This window comes from Miscanthus floridulus, chromosome 10 (assembly GCF_019320115.1).
Source record: "Miscanthus floridulus cultivar M001 chromosome 10, ASM1932011v1, whole genome shotgun sequence".
Taxonomy (NCBI): Eukaryota; Viridiplantae; Streptophyta; class Magnoliopsida; order Poales; family Poaceae; genus Miscanthus; species Miscanthus floridulus.
The window spans coordinates 72,154,089-72,180,221 of NC_089589.1; the positions used below are offsets into that span (position 1 = coordinate 72,154,089).

Below are 26,133 nucleotides of genomic sequence, written 5' to 3' on the forward strand. Positions count from 1 at the left end.
AGGCATTATTATAATTATCATTGATTTGGTTGATAATTCAGATTCATGCTTCAAAATATAATTTATTGTAGCTTTGTCCTAAGCCAACATTGGAACTCCTATATTTTAGAAAGATATATTAACATATATAGTTCAAATAACTATGAAGACACTATGGGAAATTTAAATGAACAGATTTGATATTGTAGATGATATTTTTATATAAATTTATTAAAAGTTAGATAAATTTAGTTTATAATTTAGAATGGAGAGCGCTTGTCAAAGGGTACGGAACAAAAAGCTGGGCCGGGCGGGCCAGGGCCTGGGCTGGAATTTTCAATGTCAGCTCCCTAACCCCTTTGCTTATTTTCTTATTTCTTTGTCTAGACGGGTTTTGACAACTGATCTACTCCAACTGGCAACTGGGCTAATTTTCTCCATTTGTGGCTTCAGTGGCCTGCAAGGAGCGAACGGTGGCGGCCTCAGGGAAAAGCGCAGAGAATGAGGGGGATCCTCCTCGGGCGCCGGCAGCAGCCGTCGCCGCTCCCCCTTTTCCCCGCCGCCAAGCGCTCCGCCGCACCCGCGAACCTCCTTTTCGCCCGCCTCTGCCGCTTCCTCCCGGCCAGCCCCATCCTCCGGCTCCTCCTCCTCCTCGCGCTCCTCGCACTCGTCCCGCCGGCCTTCTTCCACCTCCGTCTCCGCCGTTTCCACCGCGTACGCGCCCCCCAGCCGATCTTCAATAAGGAGCATTTTACGCTCCTCCGAGATTTCACTTGTTCGATTTAATCGGTTTCTTCTCTGACACGTTTGTTAATCCTTTTTGGTTGCTGTGTTCCAGATGCGCGAGAGGAAGTGCGGGTGGGTCGTGAGCCCACCCATGGTGTGCGCGCACGGCGGTGACTCCACCAACGCCTTCCCCAACTCGGTCGGTGTGGGAGACTGATACGGTCTCAGTGAATTCGAATTTGTTCTATAACAAAGATTTTTTTTTTCCTCTCCATTTTGTTCGGCATGAGGTAAATGTGTTGATGAGTTGTTGATTTTGTTGGGATCTCATGATTCAGATGGACGCATTTCGGATGGCTCTGGACGCCCGGGTCGACTGTGTGGAGGTGGATGTTTCAAGGTCCTCTGACGGTGTGCTGTTTGCCCTGCATGACAGGTAATTGAACTGCCATTTTGCTGGTGTGGTATAATGTATCACAAACATGTTGCTTCCGTAGAACGTCAACAGGCATCTAAATGGAAAACATCTGACAAAATTCCCATGATCACTATCTATCATGTGTGACTGTTTACCCACTGCAATTGCTATTTAGCTGATTATTAGTTGGATGGCACAACCATTTTTCGCGACACCCATTTACATAGTTTGTCTATTTACTGATACATGCTGTCATTTTTTAAATTGGCAATCTATTAAGTTTGGTTTATAATTATGAGAACACAGTTTTATCTTTCAATTACTGTGTTCAATACTGGTCCGCTTCATGAATGATGCACACTTCAGTTTTTGTAAGGGGCTGCAGGAAGCATGTCATTACAGTCTTATTTAGTGTTCTTAGTTCTTACTACCTATATAAGGCTATAACCGTGGAGTGCATGGCTATGAGATGGTTTGGAATCAACTTTGTGGAATGCATGGATTTTTAAAATATTTTAGCTTGAGTAACATTCGTTAATGGTTTAGTACGATCAAGACATCCATTAGCACCAACCAGCAAAATGTGACTGAAAATGCGATCAAATTTGTGACAGCACATTTCTTAGAACAAATCAGCTAGTACTTACTTTTCTTTCAAACAAACATACCTGGACCTAATTCACAATTGACACAGGCAGGGATCTACAAAAGATGTCTGGTAATTCTACAGCAAAAGTTGGCCACTGGACCACAGACGAGGTGATTCATTTACAGTTTCAATTTCGTTATCACTTGCTAAAATTACTGCATTTGGGCCGTTCTCTTCCTTTCTGTAACTCCTTTTCTCTTCATTCTTTTTTAAGATGCACAGTAGGGGCCTTCCCTACTGTGTTTCCCCTAAAAAAAACTGTAATTGACTAATTGGAGTTGGTGCACATGGTTTGAGATATCAGCAGTTGTTTTGTTGCTGTTATAGCTTCCTGCGTCATTTTATGACCATTTACTGATTCTGGAGCTGTGATGCTAATGCATTGTTCTTTTAGTTTTTTTTTAGATAAAAGCACTAAGTACAAGGTTTCAGTTGTCAAAAAGAGTCCAAAATGAGGAAGTTCCCAAGGCAGAAGATGCTCTGGCGGTAAGCATGAACCCAGCCAATTTAAGCTGTAGGAAATTTGATAGTTCTGATGGATAGTCTATCTAGTCATTTAAGCTTTAAATGACTTGTGTGGAACAGTGAAAGCTTTGCCATAAACATCTTATGCTTTTATTGGATAGTTCTGTAAATTTTATTGTTTGCATGCCTGAACTCTTTTCCCTCTTCCAGATGATATCACAATCAGTTAGACAGGTCATTCTTGATGTGAAAGTTGGACCCCCTTCATTTGAGAAAGGTTTAGCTGAGGATGTATTGTCCCTTGTAAGTTCTGTGTATCTCCTTTCTCGTTTTGCCTAATGAGTAATGACGTGCTTTAAATAGAATGTGTTCTTTTATTTACCGTTCTTGTACCTCTTGGCTCTTCACATGTACCTACCATATCTGTATCATATCATCAAATTTCTAGATCTTAATTGAAATTACTGTGTGCTATGTACAGATCACTCATCATAATAAAGTGTTTATGGACAAATGCTCTGACTGTAGCTAGTAAAATTGTTAATTTTTACTTGATCACATTTTGCTTCAGGGAATGCATCCATGGCAAAGCTTCCTGTGGTCCCATCCAGTAGATATCGAGCTAAACTCCCCTAATTTTGTGTTTATTTATCTCTTTCTGTGATTTCTCGTTTGTCTTTATCTGGAAACTGGAATGTTGCAATTTTTTTTCTCAAACAGCGCAGGAGAACTGCACGTCATTTCATTAAGCTAGAAAAATGTTACACAGGTCTAAGGGACCCAACTCACACCCCACACCCTGGACACTAAGTTACAGACTTGCCACAAAAACAACAGAAACGACCAACATGTTGTAATTTTTGCAGCAATATATATTTTTTAAAACTTATTGTGATTTAATGTCTTTTTTTGTTCTTTGCAGCTTAGGAGAACAGATTGCAAGAATTGTCTTGTTTGGGCAAAAAGTGATGACCTAGGAAGAGATATAATTAAGTTGTCTAAAGATGTTATTGTACATTGTTCTCTCTTTTTCATTTCTTTATTTGAACGATCCATCTATTATCTGTGCCTACGAGGCTACGACCACTTCTACTACACAATTTAACAGGCGGCTCATCTGTTATAGGTTGGCTATATTGTTATGGTGGATAAATCTACCAACAGAAGAACTGAGTTAGTGAGGATTGAAGGGGCTAAAGTTGCTGGCATATATCATCCTTTGATCCATGAGAAGGTCATGAAGGTCATGCGCAGGTACATGCATGTGATAACCTACACTTAGAGCTCCTTTTGTTGTGCCCTGTTTGCAATTTGCACTACTTCATGTGAGCTTAAAATTGTTGAATTTTGAAACAGCCATGACAGGAGAGTTTTTGCATGGACTGTTGATGATAGCAGCTCCATAAAGAAGATGCTGTATGAGCATGTTGATGCCATTGTGACCAGTAACCCCTCTCTCCTGCAGCGGCTTATGCAGGAGACAAGAATTGAGTGCATGGAAGATGGTTTTGCCTTACCATAGGAATTTCTAGCTGTCAGAACATAAGGGTTTAACTTCTCAACAGAGAGGACCAATTAGTGAGTTGAGTTTGACGAATTCTTCATAATTTAGATGATAATTAGTTTAGTTTTTGGCACATTCCACACTTGGGTCATATAATGAAATAGACTGTAAGAAAATATGGTTAGCTTGTCATGAAATATGTTGTTTCCTTTTACAGCTTGATCAGATCAGGTCATTGAGAAGATCGTGACAATAATATAATTAACGGAATCATGCTTTAGCCATTGATATTCAAGTTTGTTTCACCTTTTGACAATAATGTCATAATCCATTCCACGACAACACTAGCACCCGAACCGTCTGGACAGACCCCCCATGTCTCGACGCCCGCGCTAGCGCTTACTGCACGCTGCACGCACAGGTGGGGCCCGCTCGCGCCACTCCCCATGCTTTCCGTGCCCCTCCATGCTTGCTGTGCCACTCTCCTCAATGCATGACGTCAGGTAGTTTACATTGCAACATGTACAACATCTTCGATCTACTTTTGAAACATCCAAATAAAACAATTGGAATATACGTACGAAACAGCTGAAACATTCGAAACATGCGTCTGAAACACATGCAAAAACACATAAAAAATACTTGAAAAATAATTGCAAATATATGCAATATCCAGATAAAACACTTATAACATATGTGTGGAAATATGCACACATCCTGATAAAAACACTTGTAACATATGTCTGAAAAAAAACAAATGAAACATTGGGAACAGGCACTTGCAACATACATGTACAATCATTGCAACATATGCAACATTCTGATATGTTTTTGCAACATCCGCAAGAAACACTTGAAATATACCTACGAAACATCTGAAACCCTTGAAACATGCACTTGCAACATTGGGGAGCCCAGGGCCGAGCGATTCTATAGCCATCGGGGTCAGAGCCGGCACCGCGCGAGCACCACCACCACCACCACCATCGCTAGCAGTGTCGGCCTTGGCTCGACCGTATGGGTGGCATGTGCGACGGGCGGGAGCAAGCGGCGCGGGATGGGCACACGGCAACAGCGAGACGGAGTGGGCGCGCAACATCTGAATGGGAAGGTCGCGGCTGGAGAAGGTTGCCGCGTTGGAGAAGTCTAGCGGCGGGCAGGCGGCGTGGTGGATGCGCCCGCGGCGGTCGCATGGGTGCGGCAGTGGGGAAAGCAAATGTCGCTGTGTGTGTTTTTTTTTGGAGAAATCGTGTCATACTGAACGTGGAGCGGAGGAGGCCTAACATGCCTGTGTGGACATCCGTGTGCCAGCATTATCGTTCCATGAAATTGTCCTCTTGCAAAAAAAGTTTGATACACAAGTTAATATCCCCAAGAAAGAAATGAGTGATTAATATATCTTGGAAATAAAATGGTTTATATATTTTCAGTCCTAATCATTATTTTGAAACAAGTGTTGTATTGGTGTAATACCCTAGTCAGTTATAAGTCTGTAATAGTTGTGTTGTTAGCCATGCGGCCCACTTGGCATGGCACATGAAAAGTGGTAGTTGGTGGGTTTAGTGCCACTTTGAAAGAGTAGGAGGGTGATGGATGCCTTGTAATCCTTGTTCCAAATATAGTATCTCCGGGTTAACTCTTTTACACGAAACAAGGACAAAAGCGTAAGAGATGTGCTAAGCATACGTGGACCCGTTTTACGTGAGGAGCTAGATCATAAATAGTTTTTGGATGTAGAGTGTTACAATTGGTTAAATTGCAGTGGATGTACTCATCGATCATCGAAAGGCAAGGCCTGTTCGTTTGAACTTATTAGCCGGCTTATCAGCTAGAATCTACGGTATTTTTCTCTCACAATAAAACAGCTTCAGCTGGCTTATCAGCCGACTTTAATACCAGCCGAACAGGCCGGCAGATCCCAGAGAGGTGCTTGTACGCACAAGTGGTCCAGTTCACTATCATTAAAGAGCCCATGCCCATCAAGGAGCAGCCAGTTCCAGAAGAAACAAGGGTGGGTAACTTTCTGCTCTCCTCCAACCTCTGTTCTAAGCATCCTTGCCTTCCAACACCGATGATTCTTTGTATTATCTATGGATTCTTCTGCCAGGTTTGCCAAAATCCAAGGGCATAATATCTTCATGGTTTGCTTCCTCACTGCATTGCGTGCCTATAATAATATCTTCATGGATGGTGATTACTCAAGGATTCACAGGTGAAAAGTCTCGTGACCAGTGGGAGGGTTTAAATTGCTAGAAAAACCTAGTGTCCAATTTAAATTGCCACTAAAAAAATCATAAGCTACTCTAGCATGATGTGCACTTAAGGTTTTTTCTAGTGTGCTCTATCTTATCCTCAACCCACAAAGAGTTTAGCAACCTATATCCAATCCTAACAACTAGCCTATAGCTAATCTAGGAAGGAAAATGTCACACAATGACACAAGCAAATTACACGTGGAAGCAATAAACGTGGTATTTTATTTCCCTACAAGTATTTTCTATCCTCTATAAACTAGCTACGGTGCTTGCTTAGTAGTGCATGATGTGCTTGCTGAAGAGGTTAGTTGCGGTGTCCTTTTTTTTTCTTCCATTTAGCTCTAGAATTATGGAACTCAATAGCAATATGACTTGCAACTAGAAAAGCGAGAACACCAAACATGTGGGCTACACATGCTAATATAGATTAAGAAAGTATTTTTCTTTTAAAACAGTGGGAGCTATGTTCTGATCTTAAGCTGAGCAAGCTCCTCTAACGTTTTGATTAATTAAATTGATAGCACTCCTTCCATAGTTTTGATTAATTCTACTTTTGCTTAATTACAACCATGTTTTATCCGAATCTTTACATTATGTCCATAAAGTAGTAAACCTAATCTTTTTCTAATATCTCAATCTTAGTCTTTTGGTCAGTAGGTGGACAAGGTCGAGTGGGAGGCTCATAATCAAGGTAGGACACAGCCGAGGCGATGACAGCCTGCTAGGAAACCCTCAAGTGCTGCATAGATGTTAGGAAGTTTTGTACTGCTGCAAGTTTTAAAAAGTTGTGAAATAATGAGTGAACTGTACACTCGTTTATCATTTTAGATTTAGATACTATTTCAACGGTTTGACAACTTACTGAATGATTGATTATAATTAATATATGTGAGTGTAATTGCTTTTATTATGGTTTATTGTTTTTGCAATGACGATTTCTTAAACCACAAATCAAATGCTACTAGCGTTGCAATACAAACTATGCCAACAAGCTGCTATGCGTGGCAATATGATCTATGGCAACGAACTCACTTGCGTGGCAATATGATTTGTTGCAATGAATAAAATTGCATGGCAAATGGTACTATTGCCATGGCATGACTACCGTGGCAATAACATATGATTGCTTGCAACGAATAAAATTGCGTGACAAATGATACTATTGCCACAACACGACGGTCGTGGCAATAACGTATGATGATTTCTCGCAACGAATAAAATTGGGTGGCAAATAGTATAATTGCCAAGGCCTGGAGGTCGTGGCAATAACACCTTAGGCAACAAAATTCTAGCATGGCAATACAGAAAATTGCAACGATGTTGTTCGTGGCAAATGTCTATTGCTACGCTATCGATCGTTGCATATATCACCTCTTGCTACGAAGACGGGTGTAACACCCCGGCTAGAAACACCACTAGAGGTCACCAAACAACATATAAACATCCTATTAACTTTAGAAAACTATTTTTTTAGCGGAGTCTCCTTAGCATTTTAACAAGTAAAAACTTATAACATGCATGAAATATTCTCATAAGGACATACACATCACAGCCCAATCGAACGATAGAATAAAAGAATAATCCCAATAGCATGATGGTCTCAACCAAAGCAACCATTTAGCAACCTCTATTTAACCGTTACAGTTGTAACCACTATGCAATAGATTAAGCATGTGTAGACTAAAAGGTAAGTGCTTGTGATGATGGTGCTACTCCTAGTTCCCATGCATGTCACGATGATAAACACAAGGTGAGTAAAAGCACTCAGCAAGTATAGTCGGAATCGAAAGAACAAATTTTACACGAGAATCCATGAACGAATTATTGGAACACCAAATAAATAGTAGTTTCCATCTGAAATGGACAACACCTGAATCCTCCTTAGCATCTACCGGTAAAGCCAAGCAAGTGGGGCTAGCACTTACTCACAGGAACCTGAATATAAGAACCAAATTGCACTTCTAGATAAACCGGCACTGGAATTGAATGTAAATAAAAACATGAAACTTAGAACTTGAACATGAAAACCACATGCACATCCAGATCTAACAGACCATGAATTGAATATAAAAGAAAATTTTGGAACTTGAATAAGGTGAAACTGACATATAACACATGTAACCACCGAACCGATTAAAAACTCAAACAATAGGCACAAGCCACACATAGGTTCGTCATGCACTTGCCTTAACTTCGGCGAGAATCCGGTGTCCCACGCTCGGCACCGGCACCTCCCAAACTTGATGAAGCTAACTTAAGAACTAGACCACGCTGATTGCAAACCTATTTTTAGGAAAGCTCAAATTAACCTATCACTCTCTTATATTTTCTAAGTTCGTTGGATGTAGAATTATGGGTCTCCGGTGGCTCGGGTACTTAAAACACAAGGGAGACACATTGGTTTATTCTGGTTCGGGCTATCGAGGCGCTACGTCTAGCAGTGAGGTGATTCATGTTTAGGAGCACCCAGATTGGGGGGGGGGGGGTTTACAACGGAGGAGAACGAGAGTTTGGCAGGGGATTGCTCGATGCTATCCTACGGCTCATTGGTGGTGAGGTTTCTTCCACAACGAGTGAGGAATCAGCGCTCTCTCTAGCTAGGTTGTCAGGTTGAACTCTCTATAGTTCCTCTACTCCTCTATTTTGCTGATGCTTCTAATGTTTAATCGACCTTCCTCTCTATGGGAGCCGACCCTGCCCTTATATTCTAGGGAAAGTCGGGTACAAGTCAGTTGGGGGCTTCGATCTATGGTCTACGTGCGTCGGGTGCAGGAGGGTACTGCCGCGGCATGGATGGACCTTAGCTTCATCATGTAGGGGAGTCAGAGGAGTTGTAGGCGCCACCTAATGGCATTGCAACACTTGACCGTCAGGGGCTATCTGCTATGGACTGGCCTCCCCCGGGTGAACCTTGTCAAGGCCTCCTTGGTTGCAAAGGAGCCCCAGCTTGAGGAACTTTTCTGGAGTTGGTGAAGATGCTTGTCCTATTGTCATGCCGATTGCGTGACCCTATCGAGGGAGTGGTAGACAACGCCTCACGCCTATTGAATGGGCTGGCACCATGGGATCTCCATACCTGCGAGGGCCTCGGATGCTCGGCAGGTTGCCCGTTGCTCGGGACATTGGTTCGTTGCCCGAGCACTGGCTCATGTTGGCACCAGGGTTGGAGTCAAGCTCGGGCTACTGTCGCTCGGGAGACCGGGGCCCTGGCGAGCCCTTGGGCTCTGAGTAGTGGCCGTAGGCATGCTTGGGCTCGGCCTAACTCCATCCAGAGGGTGCGCGCAAGTGTACCCTATGGGTATATCTCCCTCAAGCTCCAGAGTGATCTTGAGAGATCAGTTGGGGGATCCATCAGTCAGCAACTTCTTGCCTAGAGAATTAACATGCCCCTATGTTTGACTCTCATCAGGCATTTTCCTAGAGCCCCCTAATCATTTACAGAGGCAGTCGTAGATGCAACCGCCTCTGAAAATGATTTGACCTGTCTCCTAAAATCATTTTTCTAGTAGTGAGGGCATTGTTGTCTTCTTCGGCTTGAGGGATTCGCTGACTGTTCTGCATCTACATCATTTTTGCCTCGAAGGGCTCACCGTCCACTTCAAAGGTGACATCACCACCATGTTTTTGTCAACTACGATGACTTCTACTTCATCAACTACACACTGACCTTTGCCCATTCAGGACATTGGTGAAGAGGCCGGGGCTAAGTAGGGCGCATTGGAGAGGCAATCCTACGTGGAGGGGATGTCTTACTAGGCGCTCATGAGCCAAACAAGGTTGGTTGTTGGGCCAACAGTTTGAGGATTTTGTGCAAGCAAAATATTCCCTTATTTTTGTGGGAGAGTGATTTTAGCTTGCCTCCGCTTGCAAGGCTAGGTTTGCTCACACGAGCTAGGCTAGACTAAGCTAGCTAACGAGATCCTAACATATGGGTATGTTAAGCCTTGGGATCAATGGTTCCCGACCAAAGAAGACCTGATAGAGCCTAGGCACGCCGCAGCCCGCCACTCAGGGCTCGGGGGCTTGCCCGAGCCTTAGGGTTCTGATTAACGGTACACTCGTGCTTGGTCCTTGGCTCCTGCCCGGCCTATGACGCCAGCTAAGGGCCAGGTGTAAGAAGACAAGCCCCAAGCCATCGAGGCTCGGTGGCTCCTAGGCGTTGCACTTCGGGCACGGCCTTGCCGACCGCTCCCACGATAGGATCATGCATGGGGCGTAACACAAGAATACAAGTCTCCTCGACCTCCAGGGGCTGGGCGGCTCCCGAGCCCACATGTCAGCCCCTGGAGCTGACCTCCTTCACCACTAAGAAGACTCCAAAAGGTCCACCTAGGGGAGGCCGGTCCAAGCCGCCACAACCTGACACATAGAGTGTCAGAACAAAGTAGCCAGACAACGCCTAAGGCTTCTTCGGCTCTACAATACCGCCATGGTCCACAGAGCACCGCTGCAAGACCCTCCTGGACTTCTGCGCATGTAGACCATAGACACTTCTCCCCAAACCACCATGTACCTGACCTATCTCGGTATATAAGGGATAAGGTCGGACCTTAGGGGGGAGGTATCCAAGAAAGATCATTCCTCATTTCGTCCGCTCCTGCTCAGCACCGAGAGCAGGGCAACCTAGAGAGGGGCATCGAGAGCCGCTCCGCTCCACCCATCGTCTTCCTCCTCTTTGACAAGGGGAAGACTCCACCGGCTATGAGGCAACCTTAGGATTAGCACCGAGCTAACCCCCTACCAAATCTCTCTACACTCTGTTATAACCCCCCAATTTTGGATGCTCTTGAGTATAAGGATCATCAGTTGCTAGACGTAGGGCACTGATCGGCCCGAACCAGGATAAACCATTGTGTACCCTCTGTGATTCTTATGTTCTTGAGTCCATCTGAGCCACTGAAGACATGTACTTTGACACTGACTCGAACAATAATGCTTGCCGCGGTTCTGACCTTGTGATAGTTGGCGCGCCAGGTAGGGGGCAACGTCCTGTGTAATTCAGGCACTATAGTGGTCGGAGCCACCTGCCTCGTCGTCGGAGCAAGTGGCACCGCCCCCGACGGTGGTGTCTGCTTCCCTAGCGAGTTCTTTATCATAGCTGGCGCCTTCGCTTTGGACCAGGTCCTCAACTTTGGGAGCCTGGCCTACGTCACCGACTGCTACGGCAAGCTTCATTCGCTTGATGGGGCCACGTCAGTGGGCAACGAGCTCCTGGTGTCGCCCCATTCGCCGGGCCACCTAGGAGCAGATCTCGATGTCCTAGCCCAGCAGATCCGACGCGGTCTTGGTCCGTACCCCATTGTGTCAGACCAGTGCTAGATGTTCTACATGCTAGCCAATGTCTACCACAAGATCACCACCGCCGTGGTGCTCCCATTGCCTGACCGCTTCTGGTACTACCTCCTGGGCCTGCTGTTCGCGATCTAGAATGCGATGGCATCTTTCCAACTAGAGCTAGAGCATCTTGTTAGACATGAGCGCCGTAGAGCGCCATCGTCTCCGACGCCACGGGGACTGATGTCCACTCGATGTACACCTTCCTAGAGATCCTCTCGGGGAACAGCCCGGAGTACGACTCTGATAAAATTGACTACTACACCCCATCGCTTATGCGCTGCTGCGCTGGCAGTGAAGCGCCCATCGGGAAGGCACCGGGGATCACACCACCAGACCAGAGCCCCCACAGTCCCATGAGCCACCTACGAGGAAAAGGTGGCCCGCCTATAGGCTCGGTAGGGGGACCTGGAAGCAGCTGAGGTAGAGCTCGAGCCCAAAGGCGGAGGCTTACATGGTAGTAGGCCACGCGACCCTCGGCGATGATGACAAGGCCCAATCATGAGTCTTGTGAACTCTCCGACGGTGGGGAAGGAGGTCGAGGCGACGGCGGCATTCGATTGGTCAAACCTCATGAAGGCACTCGATGTCACCTAGCGGCTACGGTGGCCCAGCGGACCCCTCCATCTAGGCGTTTGGACCCCTAGAAGGGACCAACCCAATTGAGGAAGACTCCAGACCTTCCTTGTGAAGGAGGACCATAGCCAAACCCATCACCTAGGGACCTAGAGCGTAAGCCAGGCCACATCATGCCTATCCTTCGCCTCAACAAAGCGCCTAGAAGGAAACACAAAGCTATGTCCATTTCCTTGCTCATTTCCTATTTCTATACCTTACATTTTAAGTTGAATGTTGGGTTCGCTTTCTGATTGCCGTGAATCCCCTCCTTCTGGTAAGCGTGGAGCACCACGAGGTCCACCTCGCTAGCCATCACCTGACCTTTCGACTTTGGTCTATTTGTGCCCCCAAATTCCCCGAACTAGCGCTAACGCCCTGCGCGCCTCCAAGAGGGCATGACTCCAGGCCAGCCACGGCATAGCCAAGGCTCATGAGTGAAAGCGGGTCCCAAATACTGATCGAAGGAAAGGTCCAGCGCACCTAGGAAGCAGAAAGAACAAGGGCGGTAAAGAAATGGCAAACATACAAACTAAATATTTACAACATAAAAGAAAAACATTAAATTGTTCTAGGGGCAACACCCCGCAACCCAACCACAAGACACATACTGGCTGATCTCTCTTCTCTAACAGGGATAGGGGAGGCGCCGGGCGCGCCCATCGCTCTTCAGCGCTCTAGTGAAGGGCCATAGAGGATATCTTCTAGGGGCGTGATAGCTAGGATGGTGGCAGTGGCGTCCACTAGGCGAGGCATCAGGAACACCAAGTCAACAGGGTCGACGCCTCTGAGGAAGCTCCCTGCCACCTCATGAATGTTCATCACATAGGGGGACTAGAAGTGGACCGTGGCCAGCGCCGAGGGCACCCCATGCCAGACGCCATCCTCCACAGCTTCATGGAAGTGCTCCACCGCATTGTCACACACCCCTTGGGGAAGAAGGTGCGCCAGGCGCCCAGGGCCATAGCCCAGAGCTCCCTTGACTCCGCGCTGTGAGTGTTGAGGTGAGCCCATAGCCTGCCCGCCTCCTCCTGAAGCGATCCAAGTTGCTCACCCAGAGGACGTACTTCCTCCCACGACCCTGCACCAGCAATGGTTTGAGACGTTAAAGTAGTGCATGAATGCGTCCCAGAGTCTGCTGACTGCGGGGAGAAAAAATGGGGAAGGGGAATGACCCACACCTTCAAGCTCCTCCCTTAGACGGTCTGCCTCTGCCTACGCCATGTCACGCACATCCTCCACTGCTGCCTCTGCCACCCGCTCCTCTTTGGCCTCCCTCCGAGCATCCTCCGTAGCTCCGATGGCATCTTCCCGCTCCTTCCATGGTGCCTCGATCACCACCATGGAAGGAATGAATGGGGGCGCCATGAGAGGGCACCCCCGACAGAGGAGCACACTGGCCTGGTCCGACCACCGATGGAGAAGGTGGCAGCAAGCGAGCCTAGCATCGGGGAGGCTCACCAGTGCTCGAGAAACCGACCTCGACAACCGACCTCCTAGGAAATCCCTTGCACATGACATGAACACTAGTGTCAAAAGTGACAACATTGATGGTGGGAAACAAAAATGATCCTTACCTATCTCGCCAGGTGGGACTCCTCTGGTGCCTCCACGACCCACCATCGACCTCCACCGCGCAGGTCGCCAGAGCCGGAGCCACCGTTGGAGGCAGGCCGAATGCTAGCGCTAGTGCGTTCGGTGTCCCTATCGGAGGCGTGGCCATCCATGCTCAATCCACCATAGAAGGAGGTGAGGGGGGCTCCGAGATCATCCCGGTGAATGGATGGCCCGCAAGAGGGGGATGCTCGATGCTGAAAGGGACAGGGCCAACGCCCGCCACTGGGTAGTCCACACCGACAGCCCTGATCATCAGCACCCTGAGCAACTCCTCCAACATGGGATAAGGGAACTCCATCATCGGGTCAGTGATCCCCTAGTGCTGCCATAACAAGTGCGCCCTCTCCCTCAATGGGAGGATCTGGCGGTGAATGAATGTGTGCACCACCACTGGCCCGGTTAGCCCCTGCTCCTTTAGGGCCTCAATGACCTCCATGAGAACGAGAACCCCCGCGGCCTCATCCACCAAGGGGAACAACCGCCATGGAGCCAGGGCGGCACCACCCGGCCAGCCTCTCCTCCAAGAATGATGGGAGCACTGGGACCATGTTGGGGAGGTACAACTAGCTCCTCCTCCAGTGCCTTTAGGCATCAAAGTCTGGCAAATGGGCGAGGGCGAGGTATCGGCCGACAGCATGTAGACACACCCAGATCAGAGCACCCCCATCGCTAAAAAGGCCTCGTTGGGGAACAACGGGACCACCTGGAACAACCACCTCCACAGCGTGAAGTGAGGGTCAATCCCCAGGAAGGCCTCACACAACATGATGAAGGTCGTGATGTGGAGGATCCCCTCCGATGTTAGGTCATGGAGGCAGAGGCCGTAGAAGTACAGGAGGCCATGCATGAAGCAGTGCAGGGGGAGGCTGAGCCCCAGACTGTGGAAATCGGTGAAGGAGACAACCTCTTGATCCCCAGGTGCCAACGCTAACTCCCCGACGGTGGGAGGACACTAGCCGACCGCCAGGACCTCCTTCGGCGCCAGCCCATCCTCCTCCATCATCCTGATCTCCATCTTGGTGACCTCAAAAGGCCACCATTCCGCCATGGGGATGAGGGGAAGACCAGCAGCGTTGAGCAGATATGCAAGGGTTAGGCAAAGCAGATGCTTTCATGAAGGGAAGGGCTTCGCTTGGGATGGAAGGTAAACCTCCATCCTTGCCTCCCTGACTCTAGTTTAGTACTCCATGTGCGGAGGTTGCCACGCACCCATGATCCAACGTGTGATCATACAACATAGTGGCGGTGTGCTGGCCCGACCTCCCAAGCTAACCTAGGCATGTCATCCACTCCGCGCATGCCTCCTCGCGGGACTTGAGGTGATCCGACTCCCTAGAGCACACCAGCCGCCATCAATGGCCCAAATCCATGTGCACTAAGTGCCATGGCTCCTCCTCCTCTAGATCTGCTCCATGTGGCCTGACGTCCCATCTCCTAGACAAAGTGGGACGGTGTGGGAGTCACACCATAACTCCTCCACCAGGCACGACGGCCCAAGCGCCATCAAACTGCCTACTCAAGGTATTAGCGGAAGGGACGTGCCTAGAAGCCACCATGCCCACTGTCAAGAAGGCCCCATGGCGACCTCGTTGGCTATGTCGGCTCACCAGACAAAACAACTCGACTCCCCGATCGACAGGCGCTCGGGCGGCGCACCCCCAAAACCAACCAACTCTCTAGAGTTGGGTCAGGAGCCGCTGAGCGGTGGACCCAACGAGGGTACCTTGCTCAAGCTCAACGTGCTCCACGCACCCCGACCTATGGCCATAGAAGGTCAGTCCCAAAGGGCCAGCCCAAGAGGATTGGGACCTGCTACCGAAGCCCCTAGAAGGGCATGGCACGTTGGGTGATCAGTTGGCCCTGAGCCAGAGCCTAGGCGCTGTCGATCACCCGACCCACGATAGGCTCCGACCAAAAGGAGGGGTGCCCCTGGGCCTAGAGTTGGTAACTCCTAGACGTGTTCTCCAAACCCTCGCTCGGGCCACAGACCTACGCGACATAGGACTAGAAGGGGTCAACACCACTACTGTTTGGCCTCGATAGCCAAATGCCCTCACCTCACCAGGGGAAGGCCCCACGAAGGGCATCACACTCTCAGCAGTGGAAGCCATTCCCGCCATGGCTAGCTCAGTCACCAGAAGATTGAATTCAACCCTTCATCGCCATCACGAACCAGGCCAAGTGAGGCCACGAAGGGCTCGGGGGCTCCTGACGAGATTCTAACATATAGATATGTTAAGCCTCGGGATCAATGGTTTCCGACCGAAGAAGACCTGACTGAGCCTGGGCACGCAGCAGCCCCCGCTCAGGGCTTGGGGGCTCACCCGAACCTCAGGCTCCGAATCAACAATACACCCATGCTCGGCCCTTGGCTCCTGCCTGGTCTATGACGCTAGCTAAGGGCTGGGTGCAAGAAGACAAGCCCTGAGCCATTGAGGTTCGGGGCTCCCAGGCGCTGCACTTTGGGTGCGCCCTTGCTGGCCGCTCTTGTGATAGGGTCACGCATAGGGTGTGACACAATAAGACAAGTCTCCTCGGCCTCTAGGGGCTGGGTGGCTCCCAAGCCCGCACGTCAGCCCCTGGAGCCAATCTCCTTTGCCACCAAGAAGACTCCAGAAGGTCCACCTAGGGGAGGCCAGTCCAAGCCGACACAGCCTGACATGTAGAGTGTCAGAATAGAGCAGCCAGACGATGCCCATGGCTTCTTCGGCTTCACGACACCGCCACGGTTCATAGAGCACCACTACAATACCCTCCTGGACTCCAACACATGTAGACCACAGACACTTCTCTACCTATCCCAGTACATAAGGGATAAGGTCGGACCTTAGGGGGGAGGGATCCATGACATATCATTCCTCATTCCGTCCGCTCCTGCTCAGCACCGAGAGCAGGGCAACCCAGAGAGGAGCACCTAGAGCTCCTCCGCCGCACCCATCATCTTCCTCCTCTCCGACGAGGGGAAGACTCCATCGGTGGTGAGGCAACCTTAGGATTAGCACCGAGCTAACCCCCTACCAAATCTCTCTACACTCTATTGTAACCCCCTGATTTTGGGTGCTCTTGACTAGGGACGAAAACGGATCGGATACGGACGGATACCACTGATATTACATTTGTTTTCATATTTCTGTCCGGATTCGGATTCGAATACGGATAGTGTCAACCATGCCGGATAAGATACGATTGGATATCGACATCATAAATATGCGATTTAAATATTTGGATACGAATACGGTATCGGATGTTGAATATCCGGACTCGGATACGGACAGAACTGAACCCCTGTAAACGAATTCGGCCTCGAATACGGCCAGAAAATATCCGTACCGTTTTCACCCCTGCTCTTGACTATAAGGATCATCAACTGCTGGACGTAGGGCACCGATCATCCTGAACCAGGATAAATCGTTGCGTCCCCTCTGTGATTCTTGTGTTCTTGAGTCCACCATAGCCACTGGAGACACGTACTCTAACACCGACTCAAACAACAATGCTTGCCGCGGTTCTGACCCCGCGACACTAGCCCATGAAGCAAACATGCCCTTTAGCACCAACTCACCATCATGTTTGGCTTGAGGGTTAGCTGCTAGCTTCAGTGCCATTCTACACTTCTACTCCTTGACCTCGCTTGGCTCGAGGGGCTCGCCGTCAGCTTCAGCATCATTGACTACTCCACCTCGTCTTCCTGCTTCGCATGATGGGTTCACTGTCAGCTCCGGCATTATCATCCACCACTATGCCTCACCATCACACTCGACTCAAAGGCTCGCCATTAGTTTTGGCACTTGCTTCGCCACCACCTCGCTGCCGACAACTTTGGCTTGAGGGCCACGTCATCAGTTTTGTCATCTATTTTGCATCTTTCTCGCTATCTCGCTCAGTATGAGAGCTTAGCATCAGATTTATCATCTTGGACAACCACTCTACCCCACTGTCACGTTTGGCACGAGGTCCCATCATTAGTTTGAGCATTGTTGATAAACTCTCCCCCTTGCCATCTGGTTTGCGAACTGTGACAGCGAAGATCAAACCGTGACTACTTCTGCTACAGAGAGCAACCATAGGAGAAATGAAGAACCCTGAAGCGACAAGTATAAGAGGACCGAGAGCATCGAACTGCACAGACAACAAGCTATCGTCATTGGAGCATAGCGTTTGACCTAACACTACTACAGAAAAGATTTTTAGACATGGTCAAATTCAAATTCTAGGAACGGTTGTAAAAAACGACACTGCCACTGATTGTAAAAACAGTCCATTTCTAGCGATGGATCAATAACTGACTCTAAAAAAGAATTTATAAGAACGGTTGTGTTAAATAACCCAATACTGAAAATGCATGTTCAGAGACGATGAACTTGTGTGAACCGATAATGAAAATGCATATACAGAGTCGGATGGCTTAAACAACCGGCCTTAAAAATGATTTTTGGGCATAAAAAAAGCTACGACTGTCGCCGTGCCACACCACCGTGCAGCTACGGCCGTTCCGTGCCGCATCACCGTTGGTACGACCATTTCATTGCCGTATAGAAACAAAAAATCTCACCGGCACCGGCGAGCATGCCATTGCCGTGCCGCCGCACAGCTACGACCGTCAGGGCCACACCACCATGCTGCTACCACAGCCGGCGCCGCACCGCCTGCAAGCTACGACAACCAGCGCCACAACGTGCCACCGTGCCTGGCCTGCACACCGGCGCCAAACCACCACATCCGGCCAGTTCACCAGCATCGCACCGCTGCGCCCAGCCAGCACACCGACGCTGAGCAGCCACACTGCCACGCGCACCGCAGCACGGTAGTCGCTGCCGTGCAGTACGTTGCCCCACCGCGCGCCCCATCCTGTTCCACCACGCGCCCCGTCGGTGTCGCTGTCGTTGCCGAGCCTTGGTTGCGACCCAGGGACACGCGCTGGGAAGAACAAGAACAAGAAGATAGAACAAGGGAGAGGAAGTTGGAGAGTTCGAGAGATGAGAATGCCACTGCAGGGAAGATAAGGTTGCTGTTGCTTGTCAGCTTTGGGAAGATAAGGACGATGCTCTGCAACTGCTGGGAGAAAATCAAGGAGGGTGGCTCCATAGACATGGAAAGTGTAAGCCAGTACACGTTCAAACTGTTTGGGTGCGTAAACTTTTTGGCATGTGAAATCTTACAGCTACTAAAAATTCAGTTCCTTTTTAGAAACGGTTAGTTAACAGAATCGTCTTGAGAAATTGTATTTTAAAGGCGGGTGTCTTAGTATAACCATTTCTGAAAATAGATATATCTCTAGAGCGGTTTTTTTAGCAGCACCATCCCCAAAAATCGTATTTTGAGGGACGGTTCTCTTAACAAAACCGCCCCTAGAAATGAATATGTTTTTAATGGAAGTTTTCTTAATGAAACCGCCTCTAAAAATTGATTTGCAACAACGGTTCTCTATCTACAGTGCCTCCCACAACGATTAAAGATGATTTCCTAACTGGACCGCCTCTATTAGAAAAGAGAGGCGTCTATAAAAATCTTTTCTGTATTAGTGTAATCCAACAAAGTTTTTTTTCCCAGTGAAGCTACAAACCGAAATCCAAGACCGTCATCACATCTAGGCTTAGGAGTTGCATAGTTAGCTTGGTGCTGTCGTGTGTGTGCTCTTTTCTCCATGTTCTTTGTTCCCGTTGAGTTTTTGGGATGGAGTTTCTAGGGACATGTATACACGGAGGTGATCATGAGCAAGGAGGTGATCACATGAGGGAGTTCCTCATGTCTTGAGAGTTGTATATTTAGGTCTTTTTCCTATGTTGTAGAAAGAAAGTCTTGTTGTACCCACCAAGGCATAGTGGCCACTAGTACAACAACGGGCTTTACTCCCGGTTGGAAAACCCCTTCAGTCCTGGTTTCCCAATCGGGAGTACGAATCCGGGACTAAAGGGCCCCTCCTTTAGTCCCGGCTTCTCACTCGGGACTAAAGATGCACCTTTAGTCCCAGTTGGTAAGACCAACCGGGACTAAAGAGGCCTCCCGGCCTGGCCACGTGGGCGGCCCTTTAGTCCCGGTTGGTATTACCAACCAGGACTAAAGGTTTCCTTTTTTTTCTTTTTTTTTTCTTCTATTTTCAATTGATGATTCGTTTTGGTTTTCGAATAGGTTTTTGAATACGCATTCTATGCTGCTAGTAATATACGTATTCTACACGTTTATAATGTTCGAATATTTTGTACAAACTAAAGTATGAAACTAACATATATATTACATGCATATACATATATTGTACGTTATTTTATGTACATATAATATGTATATATATATATATATATATATATATATATATATATATATATATATATATATATATATTACAAATAAAGCTTGCATTGTATATTCTATCATATCCTTGGGATAACAAATTCACTCCAACTAGTTTGGCTTCCATGTTTCATTGGCGTCATTGTAGAACTCGTCGGTGGGGTTGAGGACCTGGTCATTAAGAAATCCTGCTATGGTCTCTTGAATTGCTTTCAGTTGGTCACGTCGTATGACTTTTTCCTTCAACCATAGAGTCTTCAATAAAAGTTAAAGGAAAAGTATTAATATATATATATATATATATATATATATATATATGTGTGTGTGTGTGTGTGTGTTGGTCACGTGATTACTTATATATATGAGCAACAAAAGAAATTGTGAAAAGATGAATATATTTATATAACATACTTTGAGGATCTCTTCATGAGTTTTTTTTTGCGTACGCCATGATGAACTCGCAAACATAGTATCCGCAGTAGTTGTTCCTCTGTTCCTGTCTCAGAACCCACTTTTACGAGAAAAAAGATCCGGTGAATTGAAAGCATGTATGGTGTTAATTGAATTATATATATATATATACATATAAATGTAGCTAGTACTTACTTTGTGTGTGATTACATACAGTGGCGCTTTGCAATGTTTCATGTGGTGTTCCTCAATGAAACTTTTCCAAACACTGCGCCCAATAAAATAAAAAATTAATTTGACCTTTAATAATTGTTGCAGTTAAGAGATCGGGGTATATATAGTTGCTAGAGACCAAATTACCCTTGGATAATATCTATCATGTCTTGGTACTCTATTTGCTCTTTTCTTAACGAGTCTAAGATGCTCAACCGACTATTGGCCATATCGATGACCATCAATATCCAGTGATTGCTGCATATGTTTTTATACACAAATATGATCAACATTAACTAGAGTCAACACACACACACACACACACACACACACACACACACACACACACACATATATATATATATATATATATATATATATATATATATATATATATATATATATGGGAGATAGCTTAGCTAGTAAGCAAATAATTGAACAAATGTCCATATGATCGACATTAATTATTTAACACTCACTTGAAGTTGTAGGGGAAGAGTATGTTCTTGTTTTGTTGGTTCACTAAGAACCTCATGAGATTTTTCTCGAGTTCAGCTTTCCATTGAGGCGGGGGGTTAGGGTGTTTGAATACGACATTTGGATCAACGAAACCAACATCATTATCCTTTCTCTTTCTAAGTTCTGTCATCTCATATCTGCATATATAAAAATATAGTGTGAGGATATATAATTTATATATATACATGTAGCTTTATATATATACACTTTAATAGTAGAAAATAATCACACTTACAGACAATAGCAGCTAATGAGACTTTTGTCGAGAGAGTCCAGGTGGCATAGTTGGTGCAATTCTACAAACTCGACATATATAACGTCATCGCCACAGAAGTAATGTTGGTTTCTAACTCTGACAGGAACAAAGGCCTCTCCCCGTTCACACGCCGCCATGTACCACTTGTTTAGCAGGTACATTTGTGTACCCAGTTCACCTAAGGCCTTAGGGTTGTATAGACTCTTTCCATGTTCAAATTTCTTCCAAGGATCCACTTTCGGAGCGGATGGTCCTTCAGCGAGCACTTGGGCATGGTCCAAACCAATTTCCTCGTAAAATTGAGCCAGCTCCTCAAAATTGACGTCTAAGTCTAAGTTCGAACCATATTCATTACGAACGATAAGAGGGGGACTGATTGTTGCGATTGTTGTCCGAGTTGTGCAACACCTTTCCCTGGTCTAGTCTTTTTCCACGCCACCTCAAATAACTTGGTGAGAGAGCGGTCGTAGTCCGATTTTGGCAGGGTCTTTTGAGATTCCTTCTTTTTCTGGTCCACCTTCTTTCTTAGAAGATCTAGAGGTAGGTAGAAGTATGGTTTCTCTGGGTTCTACCTCGCTTCTCGTTGCTTTTTCACTTTTTTGAAGAAACTGTCCACATCTTTTTATACTGCAGCATTTAATTCCTTTTCACTTTTCTCGTAAGACAGTTTTTGGGGAATAACTGGATTAGATGAGGCTTTCTTCTTTGCCGGCTGGTAGGCCAATGGTCGTTTGCGGGGCGGACCTCTTAGGAGCTAGCTTCTTCTTAGTCGTCAAGGGAGGCGGGGAAGCCGTTGAAGACCTCCTTAGAGGCATTGGAGACCTCCTTGGAGGCATTGGAGACCTCCTTGGAGGCGTTGGAGACCTCCTTGGAGGTGGCGGCGTTGCCACCTGGTTTTCCGGAGCACTATGATGATCTAGAAATTGGATAATTGGACTTAGGTTGGCGGAGACCCTGCTGTGTGAGTACAAAAAAGAATAATTAGGTATAAGAAATTGTTATTTTTAATCATACATGTCAATAGAAAATTAGTGAAAAAAATTCCGTTCACTTTTGTCCACACCTATTGTCTGGCAATTGAGGAAGAGGCGGTGGACTAGAGACCCCGGGAATAATGATGTAGCGCTTGCGCCATAGTATGAATGTCTTCTCTGCTTCTCCTAGAGTCTTCTCCCCATCACCTCCTAGAATATCAAGAGCCAGATCACTAAAACCTTTGTTAACTCTATCCACTGAGACGCTAACATATCCAGGTGGTATTATTTCCCCATAGATTCTTGGTGTCTTGGTAGGATCTGGAGGAGAAAAAACACCAAGAGCCACCATGATTGTGGCATTCTCTTTTGGAATATGTAGCTCACATGATGTAAACAGTGCGGTGATGTCATCCACAGGGAAACGTAGCATTGCGTCATCTTGATTTGGCAACTCTGTGGAAGCGCAGCTGCTTTTCAACTGATCAGGGGGCTAATATTAATGTTGATTCCTAGATCTGATGCCTGCCTTTGGGCACTCATTGCTATTTGCACTTGCTTTATGATTTTGTCCTGCATTCTAGCTTGCATGTTTTTTTCGCGCTCTTGTGCTTGAAGCAACGCCTCCCGTGACTCACGAACATATTCCTCCAACCTGCTAATCTGCGATGCTTCCTCATCCTTCCTTCTCTGTCGGCTTCTGTAGGTATCTCTGTCGTTAGGGAAACCATGCTCCCAAGAAATATTTCGTCCTAAACCTCTCGTTCGGCCACTGTGTTCAGCAGTCCTGATGGCATACGTCAGTTCATCCTTCTCTCTATTGGGCCTGAACGCACCAATAGCTTTAGCTTGTAGAGGATAAGATAATCTTTGTGTTGCTCTTTCGAGTTTTGGGCCATGAACTAGCTTCCCGGTCTCTAGGTCCAGTCTTCCTCCCATGAGCGGAAAACCAATTCTTCACGCGTTTGGGCCAATTGAGTGGTTCTGGTGTGATACCCTTGGCAAGAATGTCCGCTTCCATTTTTTCTCACTTGGGAATGGCAGTCGCGTAGCCACCAGATTCCATGTCATGGTGGTATACCTTCTGTCGGGCATTCTCTTGGTTCCTTCTCACCTATTTCTCATCCTCTTCCGATGTCTTGTACTGTACAAAATCATTCCAATAGGGCCTCAACTTCACGAGCAGGCCCCTAGTATTGAAATTGGGCGTTAGGTTCTTCTTGACGTATTTCGTGTATAGGGATTTCTTCCAAGTCTGGAATTGTGTGGCCATCTTCTTCATAGCCCACTTTCGAACTAGCTCCTTCAATTCATCATCGTTGATATCATCATAATCATTCACTTGCAACGTGAAATGTTGAAGGATATCATCCCAAATTAAATTCTTATCAAGATCAGAGACAAAACTAACATGAGGCTCGTTGATCTTTTGCTTCCATTCACGGGCACTGATCGGAAGTCTATCCTTTACAAGGTACCCATAGTGTTGCATGAATTTCCTTACATGTGGACCAAGTGGTTCGCCTATCTCGATATTGAATTCCGATATTATGTAGCACCCCTCCAATGGCTTTTTCGGGCCTCGAATATTTTTGCTTTTTGCCGTTGTGGTTGTCGATCTAGAGGGCTACGTATAAAACGAATAAATAAATATCATGTGTACACATAATAGATGATAGATATTCAAATATATATATACAATATTCAAATATATATATAAATATATATACCTCGCCAGTATTTTCTTGCACAATATTTTCTTGGTTATCTTCAAGAGCCAGGTATTGACTCCCGTCATCTACATCTTGCTGGTCACCATCGGCAAATTGAGTGCCGGTGTTGATAATATTCATCATTTCTTCATCCATGTTGTCTCTCAGGGCAGCCATCTAGCTTTTACTCCACTAGATATATCTATAAAAAATAAAATATGTTTCAATAAATAACCATCCGTACTAGTTGACCTTGCTTACGTGATCATCTTGGCAAGCATTTCTTCACTGGATGGCACCGTACTTGGCCAAGGAAGAGCTCCGATTCTACGAGGAAGGGAACACGGTCTTCCACGACTGTTGCCGCTCTCCCTCGTAGAATCAAAGCTCCTCCTTAACGTTCGTTACCGCTCGGTAGAGAACATGCTCGCTGAGATAAACACGGTCCGCAAATTCAACTAATACGGATTTTCTACAATTTTCTAAGTTTTTAATTTCATGGAAAAATTAATTCTAAAAAATAAAAGGCATGATTTCTAAGTATTTCATTTCATGGAAAAAAATAATTCTAAGTGACCTGCTCGATATCGGCGAGCTCGCGGGCGTTTAGGTTGCCGACGATAGTAACATTTGTAGATGACATTTGTAGGTCTAAAGTTCTCAAATATCCATCAAATTATAGCTCAAAAACATGTTTCAATAAATAACCATCCGTACTAGTTGACCTTGCTTACGTGATCATCTCGTCGAGCATTTCTCCACCGGACGGCACCGTACTTGGCCAAGGAAGAGCTCTGATTCTACGAGGAAGGGTACACGGTCTTCCACGACCATTGCCGCTCTCCCTCGTAGAATCAGAGCTCCTCCTTGATGTCCGTTACCGCTCAGCAGAGAACATGCTCGCCGAGATGAACACGGTCCGCAAGTTCAACTAGTACGGATTTTCTACAATTTTCTAACTATTTTCTAAGTTTTTCATTTCATGGAAAAATTAATTCTAAAAAATAAAAGGCATGATTTCTAAGTATTTCATTTCATGAAAAAAATAATTCTAAGTGACCTGCTCGATATTGGCGAGCTCGCGGGCGATTAGGTTGCCGAGGATAGTAACATTTGTAGATGACATTTGTAGGTCTGAAGTTATCAAATATCCATCAAATTATAGCTCAAAAACATGTTTCAATAAATAACCATTCGTACTAGTTGACCTTGCTTACGTGATCATCTCGGCGAGCATTTCTCCACCGGACGGCACCGTACTTGGCCAAGGAAGATCTCCGATTCTACGAGGAAGGGAACACGGTCTTCCACGACCATTGCCGCTCTCCCTCGCAGAATCAAAGCTCCTCCTTGATGTTCATTACCGCTCGGCAGAGAACATGCTCGCCGAGCTGAACACGGTCCGCAAGTTCAACTAGTACAGATTTTCTACAATTTTCTAACTATTTTCTAAGTTTTTCATTTTATAAAAAGTTAAAATAAAATGTTTAGTCGTGAAGTCCATAGAAACGACTATATTTTGACCTAGCAACGCATTGTCAATTGTCATTGCGTTGCATTGCACCTCGGACCGGACTCCGGACAATAAAATACTATGGTCGATCGATGCCGTTCTTTGTCGTACAGTCGCACGGCGACGGCCGACGGACCCGTTCAACCACCAAATCTGTCAGGCCGTCTGTTCGGGCGTATCGTCAAAAGAGAACGGATTTGCTTCCTATTGCACGGCCTTGCATTGCATCTGTCATGCCAGTCGGAGGCACTAGTCCCCGGTGTGCTTCAAACCTCTACTGGTATACCGAGACGCAGCAGGTTGATGGTGGAAGAAAGAAATGAGGCAGACGAGCGAAGTGCACAGAGACAGCAACACAACCACAAAACCATGACAGGTAGAGCAGAATTCCAAATGGACGTGCACAGAGTCGAGCTGAACGACGACTGACGCCTACCTGGCGCTCCCGATGGAAACGAGCCGCACCGCACCGCACCGCAGCCACGTGGAGTCGGCAGGATGAGTTCTCCGCCGTCCCGCGCATCACGTTTTCAAGTGTTACAGAAACTCAACCATAAAATGCTACTAACAGGCACATACAAGAGAAAATAGCATAATCTTTCCTTGGTTCGGTATGTAGCACGCCCGAATGAAGGAAGCACATACAAGAGAAGGCTCGGCCGTGCTCCGGTGAGGCAGTGCGTGC

At 46.6% G+C, this 26,133-nt stretch overlaps 1 protein-coding gene across 1 annotated transcript; it reads left to right on the forward strand.

Annotated features, from left to right (window-relative positions):
* The first annotated feature begins 393 nt into the window (after positions 1-393).
* LOC136486732 (glycerophosphodiester phosphodiesterase GDPD4-like) lies at positions 394-4,007 on the forward strand. The gene is made up of 9 exons (XM_066483700.1): positions 394-693; positions 818-904; positions 1,044-1,141; positions 1,822-1,882; positions 2,178-2,258; positions 2,448-2,540; positions 3,160-3,249; positions 3,364-3,491; positions 3,594-4,007. The coding sequence occupies exons 1-9, from the start codon at positions 481-483 to the stop codon at positions 3,757-3,759; spliced, it is 1,017 nt and encodes a 338-aa protein (XP_066339797.1). The 5' UTR covers positions 394-480; the 3' UTR covers positions 3,760-4,007.
* Positions 4,008-26,133: the final 22,126 nt, after the last annotated feature.

Coding starts and splice junctions, on each gene's coding strand:
- LOC136486732 (XM_066483700.1), top strand. CDS start 481: ATGAGGGGGATCCTCCTCGGGCGCCGGCAGCAGCCGTCGCCGCTCCCC. Junction 2,259..2,447: donor AGGCAGAAGATGCTCTGGCG/GTAAGCATGAAC, acceptor TCCCTCTTCCAG/ATGATATCACAATCAGTTAG. Junction 3,492..3,593: donor GTCATGAAGGTCATGCGCAG/GTACATGCATGT, acceptor ATTTTGAAACAG/CCATGACAGGAGAGTTTTTG.